Genomic DNA, 26,772 nt, shown 5'->3' on the forward strand with positions numbered 1-26,772 from the left:
GCGGGCGGACTCCTCCACAGCACACCGCAAGTACCACACACCTCCCCCTGTTAGTTTGTGGCAGGCTCTCCTACAGGCACCTCATCCCTCTGTGTTTTTCTGATTCACAGGGGATGAGCATTCTCCGCTCCATGCATATGGCACGGATAAGATAGGTTGCCATAGCAACAAGCCCTGACTTAAACAGCAATTGGTGGCTGTCTCTCCAGATTTCTTTCACACAGACCAGTTATTTAACCATTCAGAGAGACCATCAATCAGATGGCAATGCTTATATCATCCTCTCAACCATCTCTTTAAATAGCTAAGTCAGGACAGTGTTTTGGAGAATCTGAACAAATCCACAGAAGGTCTTTACACATAATCTGCACTGTACAAATTATGACAAATATGGACTTGTGTGTAAAATAATATTTTTTTCCATGCAAATTGATCATTGATTATACTGTGGTTTTGTGCTTGTGTGCTGGAATTTATGGGTATCATTATGCTTTTCATGTGGTAACATAATATTTTTGCAAAGCATTTAGAAATTTATTTATTTATTTTGAATCTGTAAATCCAGACTAACAGATTTTTTCAATTATTAGAACAACCTTTTACCTAGCATTCCTATTTGGATTAAGTAGATATTTATATCTACCTTGTCATTTCCAGACTGATATAATTGGATGTGCATGCAGAATTTGTTTTGCCCTCTTTGAGGACTTTTGCTTCATGTATGTGTCTCTTTTCATGGTTTCTTATAAATTCCCACTACGGCTATATTCTGAATGCTACATTGTGGGCAAATAATTTGACAACATTCATATACTTGGCACCAGTGTCAACTCCAGGATACCGGCTGCCCTATGCTTCATTTTGATACTACACATATGTGAATATTCCCCTTGCACCCGGTTATATCTTTTTTCACCCAAATTATTGGGATACAGTGTCTAGATACTTTTCAGTAACCGGGTTTCATTTTATCTATACTTTTCCTGATACCTTCTCAGACCAGCCCAAACCTATTAAGCAATTGGTTTTTCCATACGCAGATAGGTTTATACCTGACTGTCTACAGTCATACCATGCTGGATATGCCCGATCTCGTCTGATCTTGGAAGCTAAGCAGCATTGGGCCTGGTCAGTACCAGAAAGGGTGACCCTCTGGGAATACCAGGTACTGTAGTATCAAGGAATACACCTTCCGTGTATATATCTTTAATTCACCTATATCCCTATTGCTATTGGTCTTTGCAGCACTAATAATTGTGTTACCTAAGAAGGAGTCCAGAGTCGTTAAAGCCGGTTTTTCCTGTTTCTCTCATATGAATATACTTAAGTATAAAAATTCATAAATCCATAGAGAATACAGGATTTACCAACAAATTTTCGCTCTGATTCAATTCAAACATCAATACTCGCTTATTCCCAGTGGGTGTGCGGATAACCCCTCTGCCACCTACTTTACATTAAGAGAGTCACATATCGTCACATTGTGATTTAATACTTTTTTTATTCACCTTGCTGATATATACAGCATCATTTATTTATTTTGTTTGTCTCTCCCCCCTTTTTTTATCGTCTGATATGTAATAAAAGTTATGTTTTATCTTTATAATTATATCTCACATTACTTCATCTTCATTACCAATTGAATTATCTAAAGTGTGCCCCAGAAAGACATCTAAACAGTCTCTTTTTGCTTCTTCGCAAAAAAAACCCTACAAAGTCATTTCATGATATTAAGAACCATCCAGGAGGTAGCCTTTTAAATCTAGGTCAATGAAAGAGTTTTTCAGGATCACAGTCAGCATGCTCTTACAATGACTCATTTATAATGGACTAGCGTAGCCTATCACACAATGCTGTACAATCCAGGATCCAAATGCAAAAATAACGTACAATTGCTTGCGAGTATTAATACCTGCACAAAACGTAGCTTCTACTTATGAAATACTGGTCACCACGGCGACCAAGAACCTGGCGATTGGATTTTCTGATGGTGGGAGGAATCCTCTATAGCTGCGTCGATCCCAGCAGACGCAGTGGAGAATTGGGGGCATGCTGGTGCACAGTGAAGCGGCGTACATTAAATGCGGTGACACAAGTTGCTTCTTAACTACATTTAAATCATGCCGCTGTCCCACCTTCATATTTCCTGATGTGTATTATACCCCTTTCACACCAAAGTCCCAGGTCTCAACCCAGGATTTGGAACATGGTTCCAAAGTGGGTAAGAACTGGGACACACCCCTTTCACAATGCAGCGCCGACCCAGGTTAATTTCATGTCAGCGCCGTTCACACTGGGCATGGATGCAGTGGAAGTCCTCTCCTGGCGACAACATTATCTGGCCGGGAATCTGGCTCTACCAATGCTGTGAACATGACCTGGATCAGACCATTTAAAACCCCCTTAATTTGGGTCCTTTCCCAGACCAACCTGGATCTGGACCAGGGTTATTTTTCACACTGAGCTGTGACCCATCTTAACCAGGCAATAAGCTGGGTCAAAGCAGCGGATGGAAATGGGTATAACTTAGTTCCTGGTCCCGCAGTCACCTTCCATGCTGCTGCAGGTTCACAAGCCCCCCTGCCCCACAGTATTCCAATGACCACCATTGAGATCCAGAGCACCTCTGATGGGAACAAGCTTATTTGATCAATGTGAGTAGTTACTTTCTAGTTAGTGTATAGTTCTCAGATTATATGGTCGCTCGAAAGGTAACGTTTATATTTTACAATGACAAAGTTCTACCGCTTTCTGCACGGTTAGGGTATTTCAGATGTGGTTGAAGGTGCTATCACTGCTGCATCTTTGGAAGTCATAGCGCTATATGGCAATGCAGCAGGAGGCGTCTATTACAAGCAGATGCCACCTGCTGCAGTAGTGATCCGACCTACAGCATTGGATCACTCAATCACCAACAGGCGGCTTGTGGCACCCGTGATGATGAGCAAGCCGCCTGTCGTAGAGTACACGAAATCTCTGTGGAACCACAGAGACCCCTGGCCACTTCCCTCCCCCTAAACAGCAGCAACACGCCTCTGTCTGGAGAAACGTGAGGATGTCACCACCCCCAAATGGCATCAGACTGTCTGACAGTTTGATGCCATAGTCACAGGACCAGTTTGCGCACGAGCAGAACGTGTCCTAATCAACGCAACGATAATCGGTACTTTTCTGCATGAACAGCAACTCCAACCACATCTGAATAACCCCCAGTATGACCTATGATAGAAATGAAACTTCTGACATCAGCCTGATGACAACTTTAGCCAACCTTCCTGATTGGTGGAAGATGTTCACCGGCCAGTCTTGCTCTTTACCAGCAGATTTCAAATTGCTGTGTGGCATACTATGAATTTGGGCACTGTGGCATGACATACTATCAATGGGGGGGGGTTCACCACAATGTGTCATACTATAATTTTGCCACTCCTGTGTGGAATACTGTTAATCAAGGGTCCTGCTGTGTGGCATGCTGTGAACTGAGTGCTAGAGATGGACAAGTGTCTGATGGGCATTGAAGGGTCATGTGGTGTTCTGATGGCATGTAGGGGAATTGAATGGGCATGTGTGGGGAAGTCTGAGGTGTATTGAAAAGGCTTGTGTGGTGGTCTGTACAAAATTTTCATATACAGTAATTTGGTTGGTGACTATGGTCTGGCTCCTACATTGAATTTTTTTTTCAGAAGTATATTGAATGCAGCCTCCATTTATTTACTAGGAGGCTTGTGTATGCAACAGGGGCAAAAAGCGAACTCACCAATCTGATACCTGGATGATAGGCTGGTGGACATCTAGGAAGTGTTCCCAAAGGCCTTCTCTCAAAAGGTCTATGACCTGGGTCTTCTCACACCATCTGTGGAAAGAATTACAGAGCGTGACATAGGGGACAGATTACCTTTTAGCAATGGTCCAGCCTATTACTTACAAATAAGAGGTGACAAAGCAGGTCTGGCTCTCTGCTCCTTCTAAAACGTCATGGTTGTTTTCCACTGCCCAACCGTCTGCTCTGTGTGTGACCTGCCAGTGCTGTAGCTGTTCTGGGAAAGGGACGGAAACCAGAGTTTACAGGCCAATCTGGTTCACTCGGACGCAGTTGCGTCTGTTCTACACAAGTCTCCTGACTGAAATCATTATTATCTACACTGAGCCAATCAGTCCAGCCTTCAGTCTGCCTCTGACAGGTAACAACTAACAGTCTATTGTTAGGGTTATGTACCCAGGCATCTACAACCTGATAAGAATCCATGTATGTAATTTATTTATTACCCTTTCATCCAGCTACCTTAATACTGTAAAAGGAACAAATAATCGAAGCAGCAGGGTCCCAAGAAACACATTACACTCCGAGGAAATTGCTTTCATACAACGAAACGCGTCATTCTGCAGCACTCATTTATCTGCTTCTAGTGACACTCTTAGGACCCTGTTGTGAACATAATCATCAACTTGCAAACATGAAAACACAACGTAGCGCTATACTGAGCAACCAGAGCTAGAACTCTACGTCAGCTGGAGAGCATGCAGTAACTTTGACTCCCGAGCAGAACCATGTGACCAATTTAAGACATGCCCACTACTTATATCACCACAACTGTAAAAACAGATAACATGCAACCACAAATACTTGTTTTCCAAGCAGAGCTACTCAGGCGTTGTATTAATTACTATGACAAATGGTGGAAGTGATAAAACCAAAAAGCTTTACTTGATCTGTGTACAGTGCTACTGACCTGTCATTGCCCCTCGCCATCTCCTACACATACAGTAGAGAAGAACCTAAGGGTAAGTGATTTGTCCCCTCACCTGTACCACATGGGTTGCGTAACAAGTTCCGGGACAGTGGCCTCTTCAGACAAGCTCTCTGCCAGGAGAACTGGTGACACATATCAGCAGCTCTCAGAATTTCTGTCCTCCGCTCATGCTCACACTTCATTCTCCACAAGGAGGGCGAGTCTATCAGATACCTCCAGCGCTGGCTCACGCGCCTATAGTGGACAATTAAGTCCCAGGCTGGCAAAAAACTGAGGATCAAGAGGAGAGCTTCGTCTGGAAGAGGGTCTAGATCCATCTCATACACAATGTCTCTCAAGTCAGAGTATGCTTGTGGCAGCCAGTGATGTACAAAGTAAGGCGGTCATCTCTGCAGGACGGCATGCCAGTCCATAGTAAATTGCAACATCTTCAGCGCAACCTACAGTAAGACAAAAATAAAAAAATCACACCAGTTATGCCACACTTCAAAGATGGATGTTCATAACAAAAACTATGCTAATGTGCAACCTGTGAGATGCATTGGAATCTACACAGAGATAAATCTGCTTACACGTATTGGCAAATATCCCAATATGCAATATGGAAGCATAGTTACTGACTACTAAACAGTAAGAAGAATTGCGATACATGTTGATGGTGGCCTAAATATTATGGTAATGTCCTGTTATCCAAGTTCTAAAAATAAATGTCTACCTGGAAAACATGAACTGTTGGGGGTCCCTGAGGACAGAGGGGAAGATTTATTAACCTGGAAAAGGCATAAGGAAGTGATAAAGCAGTGTTAAGTGCAAGGTGATAATGCACCAGCCAATCAGCTCCTAACTGTTAATTTACATATGGGAGCTGATTGGCTGGTGTGTGATCACCTTGCATTTATCACTGGTTTATCACTTCCTTATGCCTTCTCCAGGTTAATACATCTGCCCCAGAGTGTGGAAATCACTGCTCCATGGACCTTAGACCAGCGTTTTTCAACTAGTGTGCCGCCAGCGGTTGTCAGGTGTGCCGCAGCCTGCCACTCGCGCGGCTCACCGGCCTCCAGAGATGCCCTGCACAGTGCTCCGCCGCCCGCCAAAGATACATGGATCCTTCTCCTGCCGTCGTGCACGGGCAGCACAGTCAGCTCTCCTGCTGCCCAGTCCGTGACCTATGGTGACGTGCTGATTGGTCACTCATTCTACGTCTCATTTCCGCCCGCGCTTGGTGCTGGTGTATGCTGCAGCGTGCGGACTGCCCTGAACTGCTGTGCTCATCCTAATCCTACTACAGCTCAGATATACAGGACTCCGGACTGACATTACAGTGGGGCTGTGAGTACTATACTATTACAGGGGAGGAGGGGGCAGTGTGTGTGTGCCATTACTGTGGGGGCTGTGAGGGGGGCAGTGTGTGTGCCATTACTTGTGTGTGTAGGGGGGGGCAGTGTGTGTGTGCCATTACAATGGGGGCTGTGAGGGGGGCAGTGTCTGTGCCATTACTGTGTGTGTGTGTGTGGGGCAGTGTGTGTGTGCCATTACGAGGGGGGCAGTGTCTGTGCCATTACTGTGTGTGTGTGGGGCAGTGTGTGTGTGCCATTACAATGGGGGCTGTGAGGGGGGCAGTGTGTGTGCCATTACTGTGGGGGCTGTGAGGGGGCAGTGTGTGTGCCATTACTGTGTGTGTGTGGGGGGGCAGTGTGTTTGATAAATGTTGAGGCTAATGTATCTGATATCTGTGGGGACTAATGTGTTTCCCCCCCCCCCCCTCTCATGGGTAACTGATAGCGTGCCTTGGGAATTTTAAAGTCTTGTTAGGCGTGCCGCGAGTCAGGAAAGGTTGAAAATCTCTGCCTTAGACAATAAGGATGGAAAATTCTTCTTTTTAGCAGAATTTGCAATCCTTTGAATCGCATGCTGGGGGCTGCCCATCACTGGGCAAGGCCACCCAGGATGCAACCCACTGCCCACCCACTGTGATCGCTGAAATTGTGGATGCCTCCTGCCGTCGCGGAGACCCGCCACCATTATTTCGTTTGGATCGGCTGCATGTGATGACACGCAGCCGCCCTGAAAAGAGCAGCTTAAGTTTATATAGACAACCTGTAACAGCATGACAACCCATTATCTGGTGACTATTACAACTTCAAGCAGACTTGGGGTTTACCAAGCACTGGTCTAGGACAGGAGTATGTTACATTTAATATTATTGCGATGTTTAACTTTGAGATCACAACTGCAGAGAATCGGCTGACTGCAAAGACACGGCTTATGCTGCTTTCACATCGCAAAACCTGCTTTTGAAACGGTTCTTTAAACGGGTCTGAGCAGTTAAACCCCCTTCACATCGCATGTTGTAACCAGTATATTACCATTTCATTACCGTTTTGGTACCTTTCACACTGAACCCGTTTCACCCATACAAAACAGTGGTTGTCATTTTAAATGTTTATTTCCTGCTTCTGCCTGGTGACATCACACATGGAGACAGCCTATCACCTTCTGGGGCTTGCTAATACCGTTTCAGACCCTTTCACACTGCACAATTAAACGGGTCTGAAACGGGTAGGACCCTGCTTTTTTACCGTTTCAAAATACCGGTATTTTGTAAACGGTAAATTGAAGGTGACCCTTTCACATCGCAGCTCGAACCGTTTAGGAAGCCAGTAAAAACGGCAAATTATCGGGTCAAGCTGCTGTGTGAAAGGGGTATAAACAAGTCTAGACTCTGGAGTCAACCCCGACCAGAGGCTACTTCACTAGAGCAGTGATGGGGAACCTTTGGCACTCCAGCTATTGTTGAACTACATATCCTAATTAGTGTTTACCATATTAAGCTATTTTGATTATTTTACATTTAGGTACATGAGCTGTACATTTTCCATCCCTTTGAAAGGTGTATCCTGTCCTTATAAGAATCTCAGATATGTCCAGGACACTTATTCATTTTTGGTATGCAGACAGGGGCTGTTCAAGAGGTGGAAGGGGTGCAGCATGTGCCGAGGTCTGGAAACATAGAAATATTTTGTTCTATGATATTTTTATTTTCCTTGTAGTACTTTGTGCCTTGTTCACTACATAAGTACACACACAAGAACACTAGGGCTTGCCCATAATCCCCGATTACCTGGGACAGTGCACTTTATGATCTGTCAGGCAGGTCTTCACAAGCTGAACCAGCAGCAGTCAAGGAAGACAACTCAGGAACAAGATAGTGCAGTGCTAAACTCCAAAGTCCATATTCTGGATCAGTCTCCTCCGTGTCTCACAACTCTTCTGCTATACGGGCTGAAGGAGAGAACACAGAGCATAAAACTGCGACAGTACAGTAGGTACACACCCCAGTGATGTACCACAATCCGATACCGTACACACTAGTCAGTGATTATTATAATGGGATGATCATAAGATAACACCTGACAGTCAGGTGCTACTGGCTCATCATTTTGGAAAGCTTGTGCATGCAGTGCCGGTTAGACGGGCCACACCATGCTCTGAGATTCTAGATCTGAAGGGTGGGAAATCAGCTGTTTGGGCCGATAATTGTACAGTGTGTACCCAGCTTTGCTCGTTAATCAGTACCTGTCACACAGGACTGTTTGGTCACCTTACCTGTCATAAGTTCTGACACCTGGCTGACTCAAGATCAGTGGATCAGTCCCGCATTAACACCCTGCTATACGGCCATACGTCAGTCATCCCATACCTGCACCAGCAGTCTGCACTTGTTAGAGACTGAACAAACTGGTCAGCCTGGTTTCTACAGACTGCTGTGGACGGAGCTGGTAGAGTCATGGTCTAAGTATGAGTGAGGTTCTGGTGCCAAATCAGGTGCACATATTATGAATGGAGAGGGGGCAACTTAGATCTCCGAGCACAGAAAGCAGATTTCCCCTTTATCCGCCTCACAGGACCAACACTCCTGCTGCCTCTACGCTGTCACTCCCAAACTCACCTTACCCCTCAGCTCAACACCCATGTTATGTACAGAACTACACAAATCACCAGCTTTCCTATGGTCACATTGGGCTGCTATTCCTTGCACCTCTCTAACAGCCCAGTGACAGACCCACTCTCCCCACACTGCAGCCAGTCCCAATGGCAAACCGAACACTGCTCACCTATTGCTACAGCTCCACTTGCCATGGGGAATCCAGAGGGAGCAATTGCTACACTAGCATGGTCGAGTTGGGCGAGGTGGCGTACAGGCAGTGGAGAGCTGCACAGAACACTGATAGATACTGGCCAAATAACCTCAAAACTTCGGTGGATGGGTAGAATTACGATAGTGAAGGACCACAGAAGGGTTGTCCATAAAACTCTACGGTTCAATTCTCCTATTTTGCCCCTCCCCACCCCCGCCTCCAGATTTGCCCGATACTATAATGAGCTATAGGAAAAGCGAATAAACTAAGTTAGGTGTAATAATGATATATACATAAATATAGACAGATTGGGGGCAATTCAATTAAAAGTGATGCAATGTGTGATCGGACAGGCGTGCTAACACTGGAACATTTCATGCATAACATCGCTCCTTTTGAAGGGGTGTGGTTCATAGGGTCGACCACACTTAGGTCGACCACTGTTGGTCGACAGTAACTAAGTCAACACCTAAAATAGGTCGACATGAGCAAGGTCGACAGGACAAAAGGTCAACATGAGGTTTTTTTTTTAAATTTGGTGTCGTTTTCTACGTAGAGTGACCGGGAACCCTAATTAGTGCACCGTGTCCCATCGCATGGCGAGCGAGCTTCAGGCAAGGTGCCTCGCTCCGCTGCGTTCGGCACAGGTTACCGTTCCCAATTGTAGTCCACGTGGATCGTAAAATATGAAAAAGTTAAAAAAAAATGAAAAAACAATTGTGAAAAACTCATGTCGACCTAGATACCATGTTGACCAAATGCATGTCAACCAATAGTGGTCGACCTAATGCATGTCGACCTAGAGACCGGATACCCTTTTGAAGCGACTCAAGTGCTCGGACATCATTTGTTTTCTCTGCACCTATTGTTCTTCTGGGTCACCCACACTGACAGCGGTGACACCATCCAGTCCCGCCAGCCCTGGCGTAACCCTGCAAGGGATGGACATCGACAGCTAGTCAACATCGATGATCTGATTGTTAGTGTATTTTTCCACTATCGATGGAAGGCCACTGTTGGTAACACATCTGTGGCTGATCCTCAATGGTGAGTTGCGGTCCTTCTATGCGTAACCACAGTCGCTGCCTACACAATCACATGAGCATAGTCTCACCATCGATGGTTAATTGCCAATAGTGATAAACCAGCTACCATCGATTGCAGACCTGTTTATAGTCATCACTAATTCCAGCCAGTATGTGAAGCAAAGTTAGATATTTCCACTGGTTGGAAAAAGTCATGGGAAACAGCACACATGCCACATATGTGTCACAGGTCACCAGCATGCAGGAAGACATGTCAATGGGGACTATCGTTAAACACATATGAAACATGCAGAGTGAAGCAGCTCACACATCCCCAGCTGCTACTAGCATGCATTGCACCATGAGTGACACGGGATGTCACATGGTCACTGCGGTCATACATGCGGCTAGCATGCCTGTGTCACCACTAGCGCATCCACATGCCCCCATCAGCAGCATCAGGCTGACATGTATGTGCACACTACCTGTAACAGGTGCCTGCAGCACAGCATGCTCCCCGCCGCACACACAATGCGCCACACTCACCAGCAGCACAGCCATACCGGGCCCGGCAGCGTCACCTGCCGACTCATTTGCATATATACCACGCCCCTTGTCAGGTGACCCAAGAAGAGGATGTCAACCGTAGGCTCCGCCCACCACAGCGCTTGCACTCTGTCCAGTTACCGCTGCAATAGATAGATGCTAAATCCTAGTGGGTGACGTCAGGGGGCTTACCGCTGCGCCCCGGCATCCTGGTCACGTGACCCGCTCTGGTCACGTGCACACAGTGCGTTGAGTTTGAGATGCTGTGATGGATGGTATCCGTTTGGATGGTCGACCATGTTATGGTCGACAGACATTAGGTCGACCACTATTGGTCGGTCGACAAGGACACGTGGTCGACACATGACAGGTCGACATGAGGTTTTCACATTTTTTTTCTTTTGTGGAGCGTTTACATACTTTATGGTCCACGTGGACTACGATTGGGAACGGTAGCCTGTGCTGAGCGCAGTGGTTGCGAAGCGAGCCATGCGAGGGGATGCGGTGCAATAATTGGGGTTCCCCGTCACTTTATGCAGAAAACGACACCAAAAAAAGTTTAAAAAAACCATGTCGACCTTTCCACGTGTCGACCATTGGCCATGTTGACCTGGCCAATGTCGCCCAATAGTGGTCGACCTAATGACTGTCATTCATAACATGATCGACCATTCATACCGGAACCGTGATGAATGATGGATAACTCCATGCAGGATTGTGTATATTTCAGTTCTCCACGCATCAGTCCCAGAGGCTGCAAATGGCAGAGTACTACAATTGTACTTATACCATTGGTCAGTTTATAATAAAAAATAAAAATAGGGACATGATTATCCATGGAGAAGTCTTCAACAAAGTTGCTCCGGTTAGGGGGGCTGTCATTCTGTTAACGATGACGGCCCCCTGCATTGGATCTCGAGGCCCTCAAGTAACGCTGCCTGGCATTGTAGACGTGCAGGACAGCTGCCCATCTTGGCTCCAAGACAATACAGAATTGCTTCAGTGCATTTGTGTCTGCAGCCGCAACTTGCACCAGATTGTACATTTAATTTTCGTGGGGCTAGCGGGAGCTAATAATGAATAGGCCCCTAAAATACATATTAGCATTGACTTAATGGGTGGGGTCGTTCAATTAAGAGCGATGACTGTGTGTTGGTGGTATTCGCCCATTTTCCCGACATTTAATGAAACTCTCCCGGAACTTTTGTGAGTCTCCCGACTCTTAGTGATTGTCCCGGACGTCCGGAAGAGTGGACAAGCCTGCCAGAGGCTGCCAGCCTGCCCTCTGCGGCTGCACACTTTAAGAGTGAAGTGGGCGGTCTGAGCGGCCAGTGATGTAATTCAACCAGAATGGCCCCAGGGTGACCCCGATCCCTGTTTCACAATGCAGGTAATTGTGACAATGTATAGTGCGGAGCACCCCCCCCCCCTGCACCGCACACGTTGCTGTGACATGGCCCCGCCCTCACAGTGCCGGCCTACATGGCTGCGCCTCCCTGGAGGAGTCAGCCCAGTGATTGGCAACTGTGATTTTACTTATTGCTTTATACATCTGAAATTTGTCTCCCAGCAGAAATTTTGGGGCAGTATGGATGGTATAATGGTTAGCATTACTGCCTCACAGCATTGAGGTCATGAGTTCAATTCCCACCATGACCCTAACTGTGTGGAGTTTGTATATTCTCCCTGTGCTTACGTGGGTTTCCTCTGGGTAATCCGTTTTCCTCCCACAATCCATAAATATACTGGTAGGTTAATTGGCTCCCTTTAAAAAATGAACCCTTATGTGTAATTGTTGTAACGGCGGCCATGGGGGATCCAGGACGAACTCGGATGTTTTTTTAAAAGGGGCAATCACTTACAAGGCACCGCCGGTCACAATACCTCCCCATACATCCCGAAGCCTGACAATCCCGACAGTCGACATGTCGATTGAAAGGGACTATTCCACCACCCATAGAATGGGAATAGAACCTTCTACGTTGCGCTCGCCAACCCCTCGCCGGCATTCTGCGTCCGGGATCCCGGCATCAGGATGCTGATCCCGGCCGCTGGTGAAACATACCCAACCCCTCTAATCCTCTTGTCACCGCCGCGCTCTGCCCACATCTTTATGTCACAACTGTATTCCATGGTCAGACATCCCCAGAGCAGGTCCAGAGCAGAAGTGCCGTCTCCTATAGCTACAGAGAGATGGAGAAAGGGAAGAATAAACAAGAAGTGACGATATTCCAGGGTATTTCTCTGGAAGATTAAACTAATGTGAGACACCTACTGCTATGGAAAGCCGCTCACCCCCGCTGACATTGCTGGGCAGCGGGGAAAAGCGCTCAGTGTGTATGCACTGAACGCTTTTCAGCCCAGCGATGTCAGCGATCATCTCTGTGCATACACGCTGGGCAAAAACGCGTAATAAATTACCTTTACAGTAATCTGAACATAGTGAGTGCACTGCTAGTTTCACTCACAAGAGGGCGCCCGCGCTGCATTGAGGAGACTTCCTAAGACAGTCCCCTTTGTTTTGTTTCCGGCTTCTCCAGGGCTCTGTATAAAGGTCTATTTTCTTGCTGGTCATTTACATGACCCTGTGCTGAAGAAGCAGCTGGTCCCCCCCATCCAGAGGTTACTACAGACCCCATTCTCAGGTATTGCTTGTCTCTCACATCACCTGTCTGCATAGTGTACTACTTGTTTACCTTGTATATAGCTGTGTCTTTCGTCAGGTCACAGTGACAAATCTATAATAGCACATTAGCTGGGTTTTTATCCCTTGTAAAAAACGTACACAGACGCATTCATAGGATACAGAGATGCCGCGCAAGCAAAAAGGGCATTAGAATTGATCCATTTATTTTGTTTCCCAAGATGTATTTCTTTCAAATACATATAACAAATAGCAACCAGCCGCAAGTTTCCTACCCGTCATATGCCGTAATGGATGGCGTTGATTTGTGTCTGACCGATTTACTCCTTCAGCAGACGCAGTAGCAGGATACAGCCCTAGGAGGCAGGGGACATGGAAGGTGATTTGGAGGTAGATGCAGTTGCAGTGGCCTGTTTATGCAAATGCCATGGCCAATGGGCATCCTAGTGAGATGATCACTAGCTGTGGTGCGTGTCCGCTGATGTGTGTACAAAGACGCTTCGCCCATTGCACCTGCCTATTGCACCCTACACCCTTGCTGATGTGTGTGGGCGATATAAACGATCTCGCTCAGTAATGAATGAGATATCGTTCATATCGCTCAGTGTGTATGCACCAACGATGAACGATGCGCGGCCCAGCGGTTGTTCGTTCATCATTGGTTCTCCGTCGCTTTCCAATGCAAGTTAGTTTGGACGATGATCGATCATCATTCAGATTGATCATCGCCAAAATTGAATGCATCGGCAAGCGTGTAGGGCCCTTATGGCAGGCGTAGAATATCCGAGGGATCATGGCCTCTGATGTCCATGCTGACACTAACACACCTGCGACTGATAGGCTGGGTACACATCAGACGTTATGTCATCAGATCCCGCGGACTGGAAGCGAGATACCGTACCGTATCATCTGTTATGTACCCATGATTGTGCACTCCTGCCTGTCAACATGGGGGTCATCCCATCTGCTGTTCTGCATGTCAGATGGGAAGACCCGGCGGTCGACAGCATGCAGCTGAATGTTAATGGGAAGACCCGGCGGTCGACAGCATGCAGCTGAATGTTAATGGGAAGACCCGGCGGTCGACAGCATGCAGCTGAATGTTAATGGGAAGACCCGGCGGTCGACAGCATGCAGCTGAATGTTAATGGGAAGACCCGACGGTCGACAGCATGCAGCTGAATGTTAATGGGAAGACCCGGCGGTCGACAGCATGCAGCTGAATGTTAATGTGTCATTTGCTGTAGTTCAGCCACTGACACTGCATTATAAGCTACCAAGAACTGTGATCTGTGTTGGTTTCGCAACCTTAGCTGTGTCAATAATGATTCTATTAATAGGCGGCACCGTAAAGGGGTAGCAGCGCTGTGCAGTAAGCACTGGCTGCCCATGAGGCTGTGGTGACATGGTGAGGCTATGTGGTGGCACCATAGGAGCCAGCTCTGTGCCCAGTGTTTGTGATGCCACTATGCATGTCTGCCACTGTCCATGGCTATGCATTTAATTGTTCAGCCATATGAAGGGGTGGTATTCATGTGACTGACGGTCACATGACCTCCCCTAAAATCCCTCCCCCTTACTATCCCAACGGTCGGCATGCCGACCAACAGGGACTATTTTCACTCGTGGGTGTCCACGACACCCATAGAGTGGGAATAGCGGTCGCCACCGAGCCCACAGCATGGCGACCGCAGCAAGCCCACAAGGGGCTTGCTGCACTCGCCCCTCCCCATTGGGATCCCGGCGTCGGTATGCTGCCGGGATCCCGGCGTCGGTATGCTGACACGGTCAGGAGACCGTCGGTCAGCCATACCACACGCACATGAAGGACTTTGCAATTATTACGTTAACATTCACAATATCGACAGCAGAATATCGACATGGTCTGAATGTTGTAAACCTTGTTGTCTTGGAAACGTTTGCTGCTTTAAAACAACGTACGAGTTCGACCGTTTCGCATTCCAATACATCCAGCCCCATCTCTCAGCTACCATGGACATCGGCACTGCGTGAATCAATGCCAATTACTGATACAAATTTATGGAAAAGAAGACATTCTGCCAAGATTTACAAAGTAACATTCTTAAAAAAATAAAATTATTGTCAACATTCATTTTTTTTCTATTTTTGATTTTTGACGGAGTCCTGCTCACAAATACTGACAATTGTGTATTTGTATCCATTTCAAACCCTTATAACTCAGAATACATGGGATAGAAACGTAAAATTCAGGATTTGTAGTCCGCTTTGATGTCCCATTCAGTATAGTCGTGCAATAAAGATTAGGAAATCTAACATAATAAAAGTCCATAATCTTGGATCAGTTGTTGTGGAATGACTTGGAACCAGCGCTGGATGCAGACTGGGTGTCCGCTGTATACTGTACACTTAGCTAATTCTATCACTAGAAAAATGTTACATTTCCTAAATCCTTATTTATACCCCTTTCAGACAGAGAAAAGAACCTGGTAATTTCACGGCTCCTGAAGGGTTGACCCGGGATTTTTATCTGTCTGAAAGGGTCAACACGGGACTGAGTTCCCGGGAATTCGACCGAGGAATTTACCTGGATTTTTCCGGCTCTTACACGGATTGCTGGCTGTCTGAAAGGGTCCAACCCGGTATTTTAGAAACGGGTCGCGGCTGACAGCGCTTATTGGCTGAGCTGGCGGGGCACTGGCGATTGGCTCAGCAGCAGGGTCTCTCTGATTGGCTGAGCGGGCGTGGCACTGGCGCTGGCATCTGAGGTCATCATTATACTGCAGGGGAGACGGAGGGAGACAGCATGGAGGGAGTCAGCAGTAACTCATCGGCCATGGCTAATGCAATGCTGTGATCAGTCACCACCCACTTTCATGACCTCATCTCTGTGTGCCATAAAAATAGTCCATTTTTTATGACACACAAGTCTATTGCAGGGCTGACACGGGTTCTGTCTGAAAGGGGTCGACCCGGGAATTTTCCGGGTTTTTTGTGCTGTGTGAAAGGGGGTAAGGGACTGTAACCCGGGTTTTTTCCGGGAACACAAACCTGTGATAAATCCGTTTTTTTGAGATTTTTCTGTCTGAAAGTGGTATTATTGATCTAAAAATAGATGAAAGCAGACACAGATGAAAGAAAGGCAAAGTTATGAAGTGTAAAGTAAATGTATGTATTAGACATAATATTACACACTGATGTCTGGTTATTGGGACATACTTTATAACATGTTTCTTTCAGGCAGCATGTGGATGACTATTATTCCCCTCTGTGGGCTCGTCCTGTGTGTGACCTCCGCTAACATTGCCTGGTACCAACCTGAACAGGTGCACCTGTCATACACAGGTAAGTTCCAGCTACTCCATGTGTGGTCAGTGACTGTGAACATGTGGTGTGTTATATTCTCATGCAGTGGTAAGATCTGGCACATAAGTGTAGCAGTACTGAGAAACACCGCAAAGTGCTGGGACTAGGCTGCCTGTTCTCTGGTACATTTCCCCTTCACTCCCACATATCACCATGGCAGAGACCCAAATCGTGAACACCGCACTGTTGCTGCCAGGGAAGTAGCACATGCAGTCCAGGGGTGTAAGTCGACATTTGTGGACCCCCACTTACCACTCAGGGGTGAAAAATATTGAGAGAGCAGCACACTGCGCTGTCTCCTCAGCTGCATACATTCTGGGTACTAGGAGCCAGAGTCTGCAGGGGATGCGACCTCCATCCTGATGTGCTCCTGCACATGTGCAGACTGCAGCCATCTTTAGTGTGTAAGATTGTCTCTGTGCAGTACTTAGCTGCTGAGGTGAGACACGCAGATACTGGCTATTGGCCCTCATTCCGAGTTGATCGCTCGCTAGCTAGTTTTAGCAGCCGTGCAAATGCATAGTCGCCGCACGGGGGAGTGTATTTTTGCTTTGCAAGTGTGCGAACGCCTGTGCATCAGAGCGGTACAAAAACATTTTGTGCAAAACAAGACCAGCCCTGTAGTTACTTATCCTGTGCGATTAATCCAGCGACGAAGGTCCCAGAATTGACGTCAGACACCCGCCCTGCAAACGCCTGGACACGCCTGCGTTTTCCCAAACACTCCCATAAAACGGTCAGTTGACACCCATAAATGCCCTCTTCCTCTCACTCTCCTTGCGATCGGCTGTGCGAATGGATTCTTCGCTAGAACCATTGCACAGCAACGATGCTCTTTGTACCCGTATGACGCACGTGCGCATTGCGGTGCCTACGCATGCACAGTTTTGCCGTTTTTTTAAATGATCGCTGCGCAGCGAACAACGGCAGCTAGCGATCAACTCGGAATGAGGGCCATTACCCACTGTTTGATACCACTGCTGTTAACCCCTGCATTACCACTGTGTTCATGCATTATCCTCTTACTGCTGTTTACTAATAAACATAGCATTCTGGTAAAGGGATCTCTATGTGGCCTAACAATCACTTTCACATCCACTGTGTCCCTATTGTGATGACCTTCCCATTAGACTATATAGCTTAACAGATAACGGGGTAAATGTACTAAGCAGTGATAAAAGTGGAGAAATGAGCCAGTGGAGAAGTTGCCCATGGCAACCAATCAGCATTGACGTAACATTTATAATTTGCATACTATAAAAGTAAACAGAGCAGCTGATTGGTTGTCATGGGCAACTTCTCCACTTGCTCACTTCTCCACTTTATCACTGCTTAGTGCATCTCCCCCATAAACACATACTATATTCATGTAGGGCTATGACATTTGTACCTTCCAAGTTCCCACCCTGCTACTATGCTGCTGCTCTGTATATTTATCAACTATTGGGCGTTGTTCCTGCAAATTATGATACCTTATCATGGCAATAGTAAGATCCTGCGTTACAGCATTTGGCACTTTGTTAATATGGAAGGTGGACCCTAAATACTTTTTCTGGCATGAGTTTTTGACCCTTTTGTGCAGTTTCTGTCTATATAATCCTAGTGAAAATGTAATTGTGCACGGGGGAATACATCAGACTGATCTGCCAATTTCCCAGGAATATGCTTTATGTAACAATGTAATGTCTGTGATATCTGAGGTGATCTATTTATTTTTGTCCAGGCCTCCCAGCATCTATGACTGTGACGTGGACGACCTTCAGCTGGACTCCCTCTGTAGTAGAGTTCAGTCCTCTGCCAGGACCCCTCTCCTTTAATCTTACTGCTTACGGTGATAGCACCATATTTGTGGATGGAGGCTCGAAGCGTAGAAAGATGTTCATCCATCGCGTTACTCTGGAAAACCTGAATCCTGGCCAGAGATATGGTGAGTCTTGTTCAAGGTGAGCTTTTCTAGATGGTGTGGTCATGAAGCATAATGCTAAGGTCACGTGTAGCACTATCCTAGGGCATTTGAAAGCCCCTCTTATTTACAAGCAGTCTACTGGCCAGAGGGCCGGCACCAAAAGCCTGAGAAGCGTTGTTTGCCCAAAGTGGTGACCTGGGGTACCCAAAAGCTGACAAGCACAGTCATGTACACGACTCTATCTAATGTGTCACTTTATGATCTCTGTGATGTTTTCCATCTAACTTTTCTCGTCTCATCTTGTCTCTCCCCCCCCCATCTAATCCTCGCCTTCCCTGTCTCTCAGTGTATCACTGCGGCAGTTCCCTTGGCTGGAGCCCCCAGTTCTATTTCGATGTACTGAGAAGCGATCCTTCTTGGGGACCACGTCTTGCTGTGTTTGGGGACATGGGAAATGAGAATGCTCAGTCCTTGTCACGGCTCCAAAAGGACACACAGATGGACATGTATGATGCTGTACTTCACGTCGGTAGGTACCAGTGTACTATTGGATAATGCTTGGATCAGAGAGGAAGCTTATGTGGTCATGAATGATCATTGTCAAGCCACTTTGCTGATAGAGGTTGACATTGGTTTCTCTGGAGTGAGGGTCCTGTCTTCATCAGAGAAGTAATGAACTCTGCTGTAGTTTGGCCCAGAGGCGCCCCCTATCATAATTATAGACAGATTATTTTCCTTTGATCTGAGTCCAAACTGTACTTGAGTTTTTCTTAGAAAAACAGCGACTAATCACTACTGGTTTGAGAAGAGAGACCTGGTAGACATTGGGAATATGTAAATGAAGATGTAGCTTTAGCTGGCATTAGAAAATATTGCTGCAGTCCAATGGATCGAGGAGCAAGTTGAAGAGTTATTCAGAGTTAGGAGTAAGTGCAAAAAAAGGAGCATTTTGCACCTAGAACAAACCTTTGTTGCACTGCAAGGGGTGTAAATGCATTTATTGTTTTGAAAGTAATGAAGAAATATGGTATCCGGTTGATAGGGCTACATTAAAAAGGTCTACAGTCAATAGTTCGACCCCAAATGGTCTAAAAATATTAGGTTAATAGGTACAAAAGGTTGACAGGTTCAAATGGTCGACACACATATGGTCGCACACAACTTTATCATCCTTTACCATCCACGTGGACTGCAACTGGGAAGCGAGCCACGAGAGGGTATGCGGTACACTAATGAGGTTTCTAGTGCGTGAAAAGTGAAAGAAACATAAAAAAAATGTAAAAAAAGTTGTGTCGACCATATCCAAGTTGACCTTTTGAACCTGTCGATCTTTACTGTCTACCTTTTTCCTGTCGACCTTTTGACCTGTTGACCATTTGGTGTTGACCTATTCACTGTAGACCTTTTTATTGTAGATCTAATGAACCATACCCAAGAAATACTGGGCAGCTTTGTTTTAACACGACCCTTTCAAACTATAATTCTCTCTGCACATTTCATTTTTGGCCCTTCTGCAGTGCAACATGGTTTTACCAATTGCTCCTTTTTTTTTGCTCTTACTCCTAACTCTACATAAGGCCCTTTTAGGTTTGTGGTCCATGAACACCATAATAGGGGGTAATGCATCTCCTGAATCCATTGCAATGGCTCTCCCTGGGCTAGACATCAATATTATTACCCAGTGTGATGAACTCATCAAGGGATGCTGTAACATCAGAACTGACAGCTCATCCTTGTTCTAGTCTACCAAAAGGTGGCTGGCAGGGCTTTCTTGTCTCATAAGGGTTCTGAGGATAAGGTAACCAGACAGCGTGATGACCTATGGTCGTAAGATCCTGCTGAACACTTAACAGGCTTACACAGGAGGAAGAGACCAGACTGGGCTGACTAAAGACATGGAGCTAAAATCAGCAGCATTATGGAACTTAGGATAGTTTAGGAACTGCTCCCCATATTTTGTTTGGGCCACTCAAGCTTGTACCCCGTCCTGTTCTTAATGCTTCCCCATGAACCTTGCATCTGCATCTGTTATAGCACAGTGTACCTGTAATGTACCTTTAGTGAAGGCCTGTAATATACCCCTGGTGGAGGCCTGTAGTGTACATTTAGTGGAAGCCTGTAGTGTACATTTAGTGGAGGCCTGTAGTGTACATTTAGTGGAGGCCTGTAGTGTACATTTAGTGGAGGTCTGTAGTGTACATTTAGTGGAGGCCTGTAGTGTACATTTAGTGGAGGCCTGTAGTGTACATTTAGTGGAGGCCTGTAGTGTACATTTAGTGGAGGCCTGTAGTGTGCATTTAGTGGAGGCCTGTAGTGTGCATTTAGTGGAGGCCTGTAGTGTGCATTTAGTGGAGGCCTGTAGTGTACATTTAGTGGAGGCCTGTAGTGTGCATTTAGTGGAGGCCTGTAGTGTGCATTTAGTGGAGGCCTGTAGTGTGCATTTAGTGGAGGCCTGTAGTGTGCATTTAGTGGAGGCCTGTAGTGTGCATTTAGTGGAGGCCTGCAGTGTGCATTTAGTGGAGGCCTGCAGTGTGCATTTAGTGGAGGCCTGCAGTGTACATTTAGTGGAGGCCTGTAGTGTGCATTTAGTGGAGGCATGTAGTGTGCATTTAGTGGAGGCCTGTAGTGTACATTTAGTGAAGGCCTGTAATATACCCCTGGTGGAGGCCTGTAGTGTACATTTAGTGGAGGCCTGTAGTGTACATTTAGTGGAGGCCTGTAGTGTACATTTAGTGGAGGCCTGTAGTGTGCATTTAGTGGAGGCCTGTAGTGTGCATTTAGTGAAGGCCTGTAGTGTGCATTTAGTGGAGGCCTGTAGTGTACATTTAGTGGAGGCCTGTAGTATACATTTAGTGGAGGCCTGTAGTGTACATTTAGTGGAGGCCTGTAGTGTGCATTTAGTGGAGGCCTGTAGTGTGCATTTAGTGGAGTCCTGTAGTGTGCATTTAGTGGAGTCCTGTAGTGTGCATTTAGTGGAGTCCTGTAGTGTGCATTTAGTGGAGTCCTGTAGTGTGCATTTAGTGGAGGCCTGTAGTGTGCATTTAGTGAAGGCCTGTAGTGTGCATTTAGTGAAGGCCTGTAGTGTGCATTTAGTGAAGGCCTGTAGTGTGCATTTAGTGGAGGCCTGTAGTGTGCATTTAGTGGAGGCCTGTAGTGTGCATTTAGTGGAGGCCTGTAGTGTGCATTTAGTGGAGGCCTGTAGTGTGCATTTAGTGGAGGCCTGTAGTGTACATTTAGTGGAGGCCTGTAGTGTACATTTAGTGGAGGCCTGTAGTGTACATTTAGTGGAGGCCTGTACTGTACATTTAGTGGAGGCCTGTCATGTACATTAAATGGAGGCCTGTAGTGTACATTTTTTGTAGGCCCGTATTGTACATTTAGTGGAGGCCTGTAGTGTACATTTAGTGGAGGCCTGTAGTGTACATTTAGTGGAGGCCTGTAGTGTGCATTTAGTGGAGGCCTGTAGTGTGCATTTAGTGGAGGCCTGTAGTGTACATTTAGTGGAGGCCTGTCGTGTACATTTAGTGGAGGCCTGTAGTGTACCCCTAGTGGGGGCTTGTAGTCTACATTTTCTGTAGGCCTGTAGTGTACATTTAGTGGAGACCTGTAGTGTATGTTTAGTAGAGGCCTGTAGTGTACATTTTGTTGAGGCCTGTAGTGTACCACTAGTGGAGGTCTGTAGTGTACATTTAATGAAGACTGCAGTGTACAGCCATTGTTGGGAGCAGTATACTATATGCCTAGACTATAGTATGCCATAAATACAGAAGGTGAATGTAGAAGAGTGAAGCATGGAAAAAAAAAATCAGTTGTGGTATTGAAGCGTGAGTGTGATGTAAGGTGTGCAGTACACAGAGTAACATGGGTGTCTGTCTCTTGCAGGAGATTTTGCATATGATATGGACAAGGTAAAGAATCTTTATATTTTGCTAACACCTGTTATTAGACCGTCAGTAACTGAAGTACACGACTGATGCGTGTGGTAACGCCATGTCACTGAAGCAGGTCTGGTGCACTGCGTGTGGTGGACGGGTTTGGCCGGCCGGACCGCTGCTCATGCTGAATGTCTGTCCTGCCGTTATCAAAGGCAGCGCACCAAACCCAAACCAGTCTCCGTGACATGACATTATCACCGTACACCTCAGCAAGTTGAAATTAGAATGGAATAGAGAACATTATACATGTGAGAGGTCTTGTTTCCTTACTTATTGAAATGGGTGGTCTTCAGTATGCCGGCTGTAGGGATCCCGGCGCACAGTATACCGGCGCCGGAATCCCAACAGCCGGCATACCGACACCTTTTCTCCCTCTTGGGGTCCACGTCCCCCCTGGAGGAGAATAAACTAGTGTCGCGCGCCACCGTGCCCGCAGCGTGGCGAGCGCAGCGAGCCTGCAAGGGGCTCATTTGCGCCCGCCACACTGTCGGTATGCCGGCGGTCGGGCTCCTGGCGCCGGTATGCTGGTCGCCGGGAGCCCGACCGCCGGCATACCATACTACACCCTATTGAAACACCCTTGTGTATTATAACATTATTTATAATAGGGTCCAAAAATAAATGCAACACTGTTACGTTTATGAATAATATTCACCCAGAATCAAAGTAATAAATTATACAAAAATCAGTAAGGAAGGACTACTGTCCAAGAATTGTTATTGATAGTGAGTTTATTTGAACACACAAAAATGTTCTGTACACACACATATGAATGTCATTTTATCTTACACATGTCCCCCTTCTCTTATCATATATTATACAATAACAAAGGTTACGTTTTATATTATACACTAAAAATCTAATCACAAAAAAGTATCCCCATACCGAGGAGTCTTCTGTCCTCCACTTGTATCATGGTGTAAAAGAAACCAAGGGCCCAGTACTGCCATCATCTCTGTACTAAGGGGGTCATTCCGAGTTGATCGCTCGCTAGCAGTTTTTAGCAGCCGTGCAAACGCTATGCCGCCTCCCACTGGTAGTGTATTTTAGCTTAGCAGAAGTGCGAACGAAAGGATCGCAGAGCGGCTACAAAGTTTTTTTTGTGCTGTTTTAGAGTAGCTCTAAACCTACTCAGCGCTTGCGATCACTTCAGACTATTCAGTTCCTGTTTTGACGTCACAAACACGCCCAGCGTTCGCCCAGCCACGCCTGCGTTTTTACTGGCACGCCTGCGTTTTTCCGAACACTCCCTGAAAACGGTCAGTTGACACCCAGAAACGCCCACTTCATGTCAATCACACTGCGGCCACCAGTGCGACTGAAAAGCTTCGCTAGACTCTGTGCAAAACTACATCGTTCGTTGTGCCCGTACGACGTGCGTGCACATTGTGCCGCATACGCATGCGCAGAACTGCCGTTTTTTTAGCCTGATCGCTGCCCTGCGAACAAATGCAGCTAGCGATCAACTCGGAATGACCCCCTAAATACAGAGAACTTTTTTCAACTTAAACGGGTATTTCTGATGCCTTATTCCTATGAACTCACCATTGGCTGAAGAGATTACTATGAGGATGCATTAGGAACCTTGTAGGTAGGTGTCTATCTGTGACACCTCAGTCTCAGGTAGGGGGTGGGATGTACTAAATAAAAAATTTTTGATAAAACCCTTGTTTCTGTGGGTTTTACCGCATTTTCAAATGTACTAACGCCCGCCCGCCCGCTTAACAATGCGGAGGTATCACCATCTTTGTATGGCGATACCCTATAGAAGCCTATGGGCTTCTTACCGCATCCCGCCGCTGCATCCCGCCGCCTTCGCCACCCCGCACCACTCATGACGACCCCCTCTAGCATACCTGTGTGCAGGCAGCCCGTGGTCCCGGAACCCAAACTCCTCCTTCCCCAGCAACACAGCCGGAGGTCCTCCCAGCTGCAAGGAGGAGGAGGGGCCCCGGACTGACTGCTGACATCACCTTCTGGGGCTGGGAGGTGACAGAGACCCCTGGGAGGTGACGGAGACTCCCACACACCTTCTCAAAGGTATCACGGGGGCCCCCTGTCAACACATTGCGATGTTAATCTCATATGTCAGTACATATGCGATTAGCATCGCTGCGGTGGGCGGCTAGGGGCGGCGATGTATTTAATACATCCCGCCCAGTGAATGTTATTGGTGTGCCTACCATCGATGATTACTTACTATTGATGGTGATATGGCAGGTATCCATCAATGGTTGCATACTATACTGTGGATGACCATTGATGGTCATCTTTTTGTTTTTTTCACTGACTGACCTGTGGGCCAATCAGGGCCTGGGGGCGGATTCCACAAGTGTCAGGGGGCGGAGCAATGCTTCGTGTCCCTGCACCATAGGAAAAAAACCCCAACAACAATCGGGTGGTTCTATACCATCAATGGCAGGAAACCATCTGGTTCTCCCCCATTCAACATCGGCCATAAACTATCGATTTGCAATCATCGATGGTCGATTGCCATCTCTAGTCACAGGTAGACTGTAATAGAACAGTATGTAAAACACGGCCACTCTCATCAATAGCTGCTTCTTACAGGATGATGCTCAAGTGGGTGACGAGTTTATGCGCCAGATTGAGTCGGTGGCGGCATATGTACCATACATGACATGTCCTGGAAACCATGAAGAGGCATAGTGAGTATTATTGCTGGGATTTTTACTTTTATAGTATAGATTGTTCATAATTTACTGAACAGTGTTATGAACGTCACAAACTTTATAATGTTAACATTATCATTTAGTCCAATCCCAGACACCTCTAATATATAGCATGCATGGTCAACACAGGTGAAATATCCATTCACACCTGAACACCTTTCCCTGCAGTCCTCATGTACCTGCTCCGTTCATTCTGTAGTTATATAATATCATTCGTTTTCAGCAACTTGCTTTGTGGATTGTCATTACAATTAGATTCTGCGTACAAGTCACAGATATAATGGTATCTGGTAGTCAGTAATTACCTTTGTACACAAAAAGAACCAACTGCGCTATAAAAATAATAACAATTGGCATACAATAACAAATAAAAAGCAGTATTTTGATATTTAATAAGAATATATAAAATGAATGAATGACAATATCCACATAATAGGAAAATCACACTAAAACAGAGCCTTAAAAGCCAATCTCTAGACCGCAATTAGTCTCTCTTAGGGCAGTCTATATGCAAATGCCGGCATGAGCAATATGTGCTGTCATAAATTATTGTCATATTGATAAAGCTGCCAAGTGACAGCGAAACGCGTTAGAAGTGTCCAATCTCTGACCAGGGCATTGCTGAAAATCCAATAGGACTTTGCACGAGTCATCTTTGCTTTGGGAGTTTCCAGTCCCCTCCACTGTGGACATTAATAGAGGGAGAACCACCACGATCATTGCGTTGGATAAAGAGGACACTCTGGACCCTCGCTAAGTGGAATACCCGGCTGAAATACCACAAGGGATTTGGTAATTATCTATCTCCAGACTGGATGCCACAATCATATTGTCCTGCAGGATTAATTTGCACATTCATCAGCACATGTCCACAGTGGAGGGGACTGGAATCTCCCAAAGCAAAGATGACTCGTGCAAAGTCCTATTGGATTTTCAGCAATGCCCTGGTCAGAGATTGGACTCACTAACGCGTTTCGCTGTCACTTGGCAGCTTTATCAATATGACAATAACTTATGACAGCACATATTGCTCATGCCAGTATTTACATATAGACTGCCCTAAGAGAGACTAATTGCGGTCTAGAGATTGGCTTTTAAGGCTCTGTTTTAGTGTGATTTTCCTATTATGTGGCTATTGTCATTCATTCATTTTTTATATTCTTATTAAATATCAAAATGCTGGTTTTTATTTGTTATTGTATGCCAACTGTTATTATTTTTTATAGCGCAGTTGGTTCTTTTTGTGTATATTTGTTCATGTTATTCTAGGGTGACCAACTATCACCCTATCCAACGGCAGCTTAAAGAAACAGCCCAGTTGCAGCGCCTGTTCATTTATCATTTCTTGAGTAATAACCTTTGTACCCTCCCCTCTTCTCTTTTAGTAACTTCTCCAATTACCGTAACCGTTTTTCCATGCCGGGAGAGACAGAGGGTCTGTGGTACAGGTAAGTTGATTGGTATATTGGTGCAACATAATTACCCAGGTTAGGTCCCATTAATATGTCTATATTTCCACAGCTGGGACCTAGGACCTGCTCACATCATCTCATTCTCCACTGAGGTGTATTTCTACCTGAAATATGGGCAGGAGCTGGTGGGGCAGCAGTATGCATGGCTGCAGAAAGACCTTCAGGTGAGATGCAACTCTTGCTGCCTCCAAATCTGATCATATAAAACTGTTTCCAGCATTAGGGTTAGCCTTAATATTTGGCCTGTTTGAGATGCTGAAGGATTCATTGTACTGTGCAAAAGAAAAAAATAAGCCAAATCTTGAATAAAATC

General features: G+C 46.1%; 2 protein-coding genes and 1 pseudogene across 7 annotated transcripts in view; 2 read left to right on the forward strand and 1 right to left on the reverse strand.

Moving 5' to 3' along the window:
- Positions 1 to 26,772, reverse strand: part of FBXO27 (F-box protein 27) — a 67,481-nt gene that overhangs the window by 3,961 nt on the left and 36,748 nt on the right. The window contains exons 1-5 of one of the 5 annotated variants that reach the window (XM_063937942.1): positions 10,465 to 10,570; positions 7,876 to 8,036; positions 4,804 to 5,191; positions 3,926 to 4,037; positions 3,758 to 3,853 (exon numbers count right to left, since the gene is read on the reverse strand). In XM_063937942.1, the coding sequence (XP_063794012.1) occupies positions 3,758 to 3,853; positions 3,926 to 4,037; positions 4,804 to 5,068 (473 nt within the window). In that variant the 5' untranslated portion in view covers positions 5,069 to 5,191; positions 7,876 to 8,036; positions 10,465 to 10,570. Of the gene's footprint in view, positions 1 to 3,757; positions 3,854 to 3,925; positions 4,038 to 4,803; positions 5,192 to 7,875; positions 8,037 to 10,403; positions 10,571 to 26,772 lie in introns of those variants that run through there. The other 4 variants (XM_063937943.1, XM_063937944.1, XM_063937945.1 and 1 more) reach the window with 4 other exon arrangements.
- On the forward strand, positions 1,059 to 1,177 carry LOC134950962 (5S ribosomal RNA; annotated as a pseudogene).
- Positions 12,962 to 26,772, forward strand: part of ACP7 (acid phosphatase 7, tartrate resistant (putative)) — a 43,782-nt gene continuing 29,971 nt past the window's right edge. The window contains exons 1-8 of one of the 2 annotated variants that reach the window (XM_063937941.1): positions 12,962 to 13,109; positions 16,332 to 16,432; positions 18,177 to 18,380; positions 18,706 to 18,888; positions 22,242 to 22,267; positions 24,866 to 24,963; positions 26,373 to 26,435; positions 26,509 to 26,623. In XM_063937941.1, the coding sequence (XP_063794011.1) occupies positions 16,333 to 16,432; positions 18,177 to 18,380; positions 18,706 to 18,888; positions 22,242 to 22,267; positions 24,866 to 24,963; positions 26,373 to 26,435; positions 26,509 to 26,623 (789 nt within the window). In that variant the 5' untranslated portion in view covers positions 12,962 to 13,109; position 16,332. Of the gene's footprint in view, positions 13,110 to 16,327; positions 16,433 to 18,176; positions 18,381 to 18,705; positions 18,889 to 22,241; positions 22,268 to 24,865; positions 24,964 to 26,372; positions 26,436 to 26,508; positions 26,624 to 26,772 lie in introns of both variants that reach the window. The other variant, XM_063937940.1, reaches the window with a different exon arrangement.

Source organism: Pseudophryne corroboree, chromosome 8 (assembly GCF_028390025.1).
Source record: "Pseudophryne corroboree isolate aPseCor3 chromosome 8, aPseCor3.hap2, whole genome shotgun sequence".
Taxonomy (NCBI): domain Eukaryota; kingdom Metazoa; phylum Chordata; class Amphibia; order Anura; family Myobatrachidae; genus Pseudophryne; species Pseudophryne corroboree.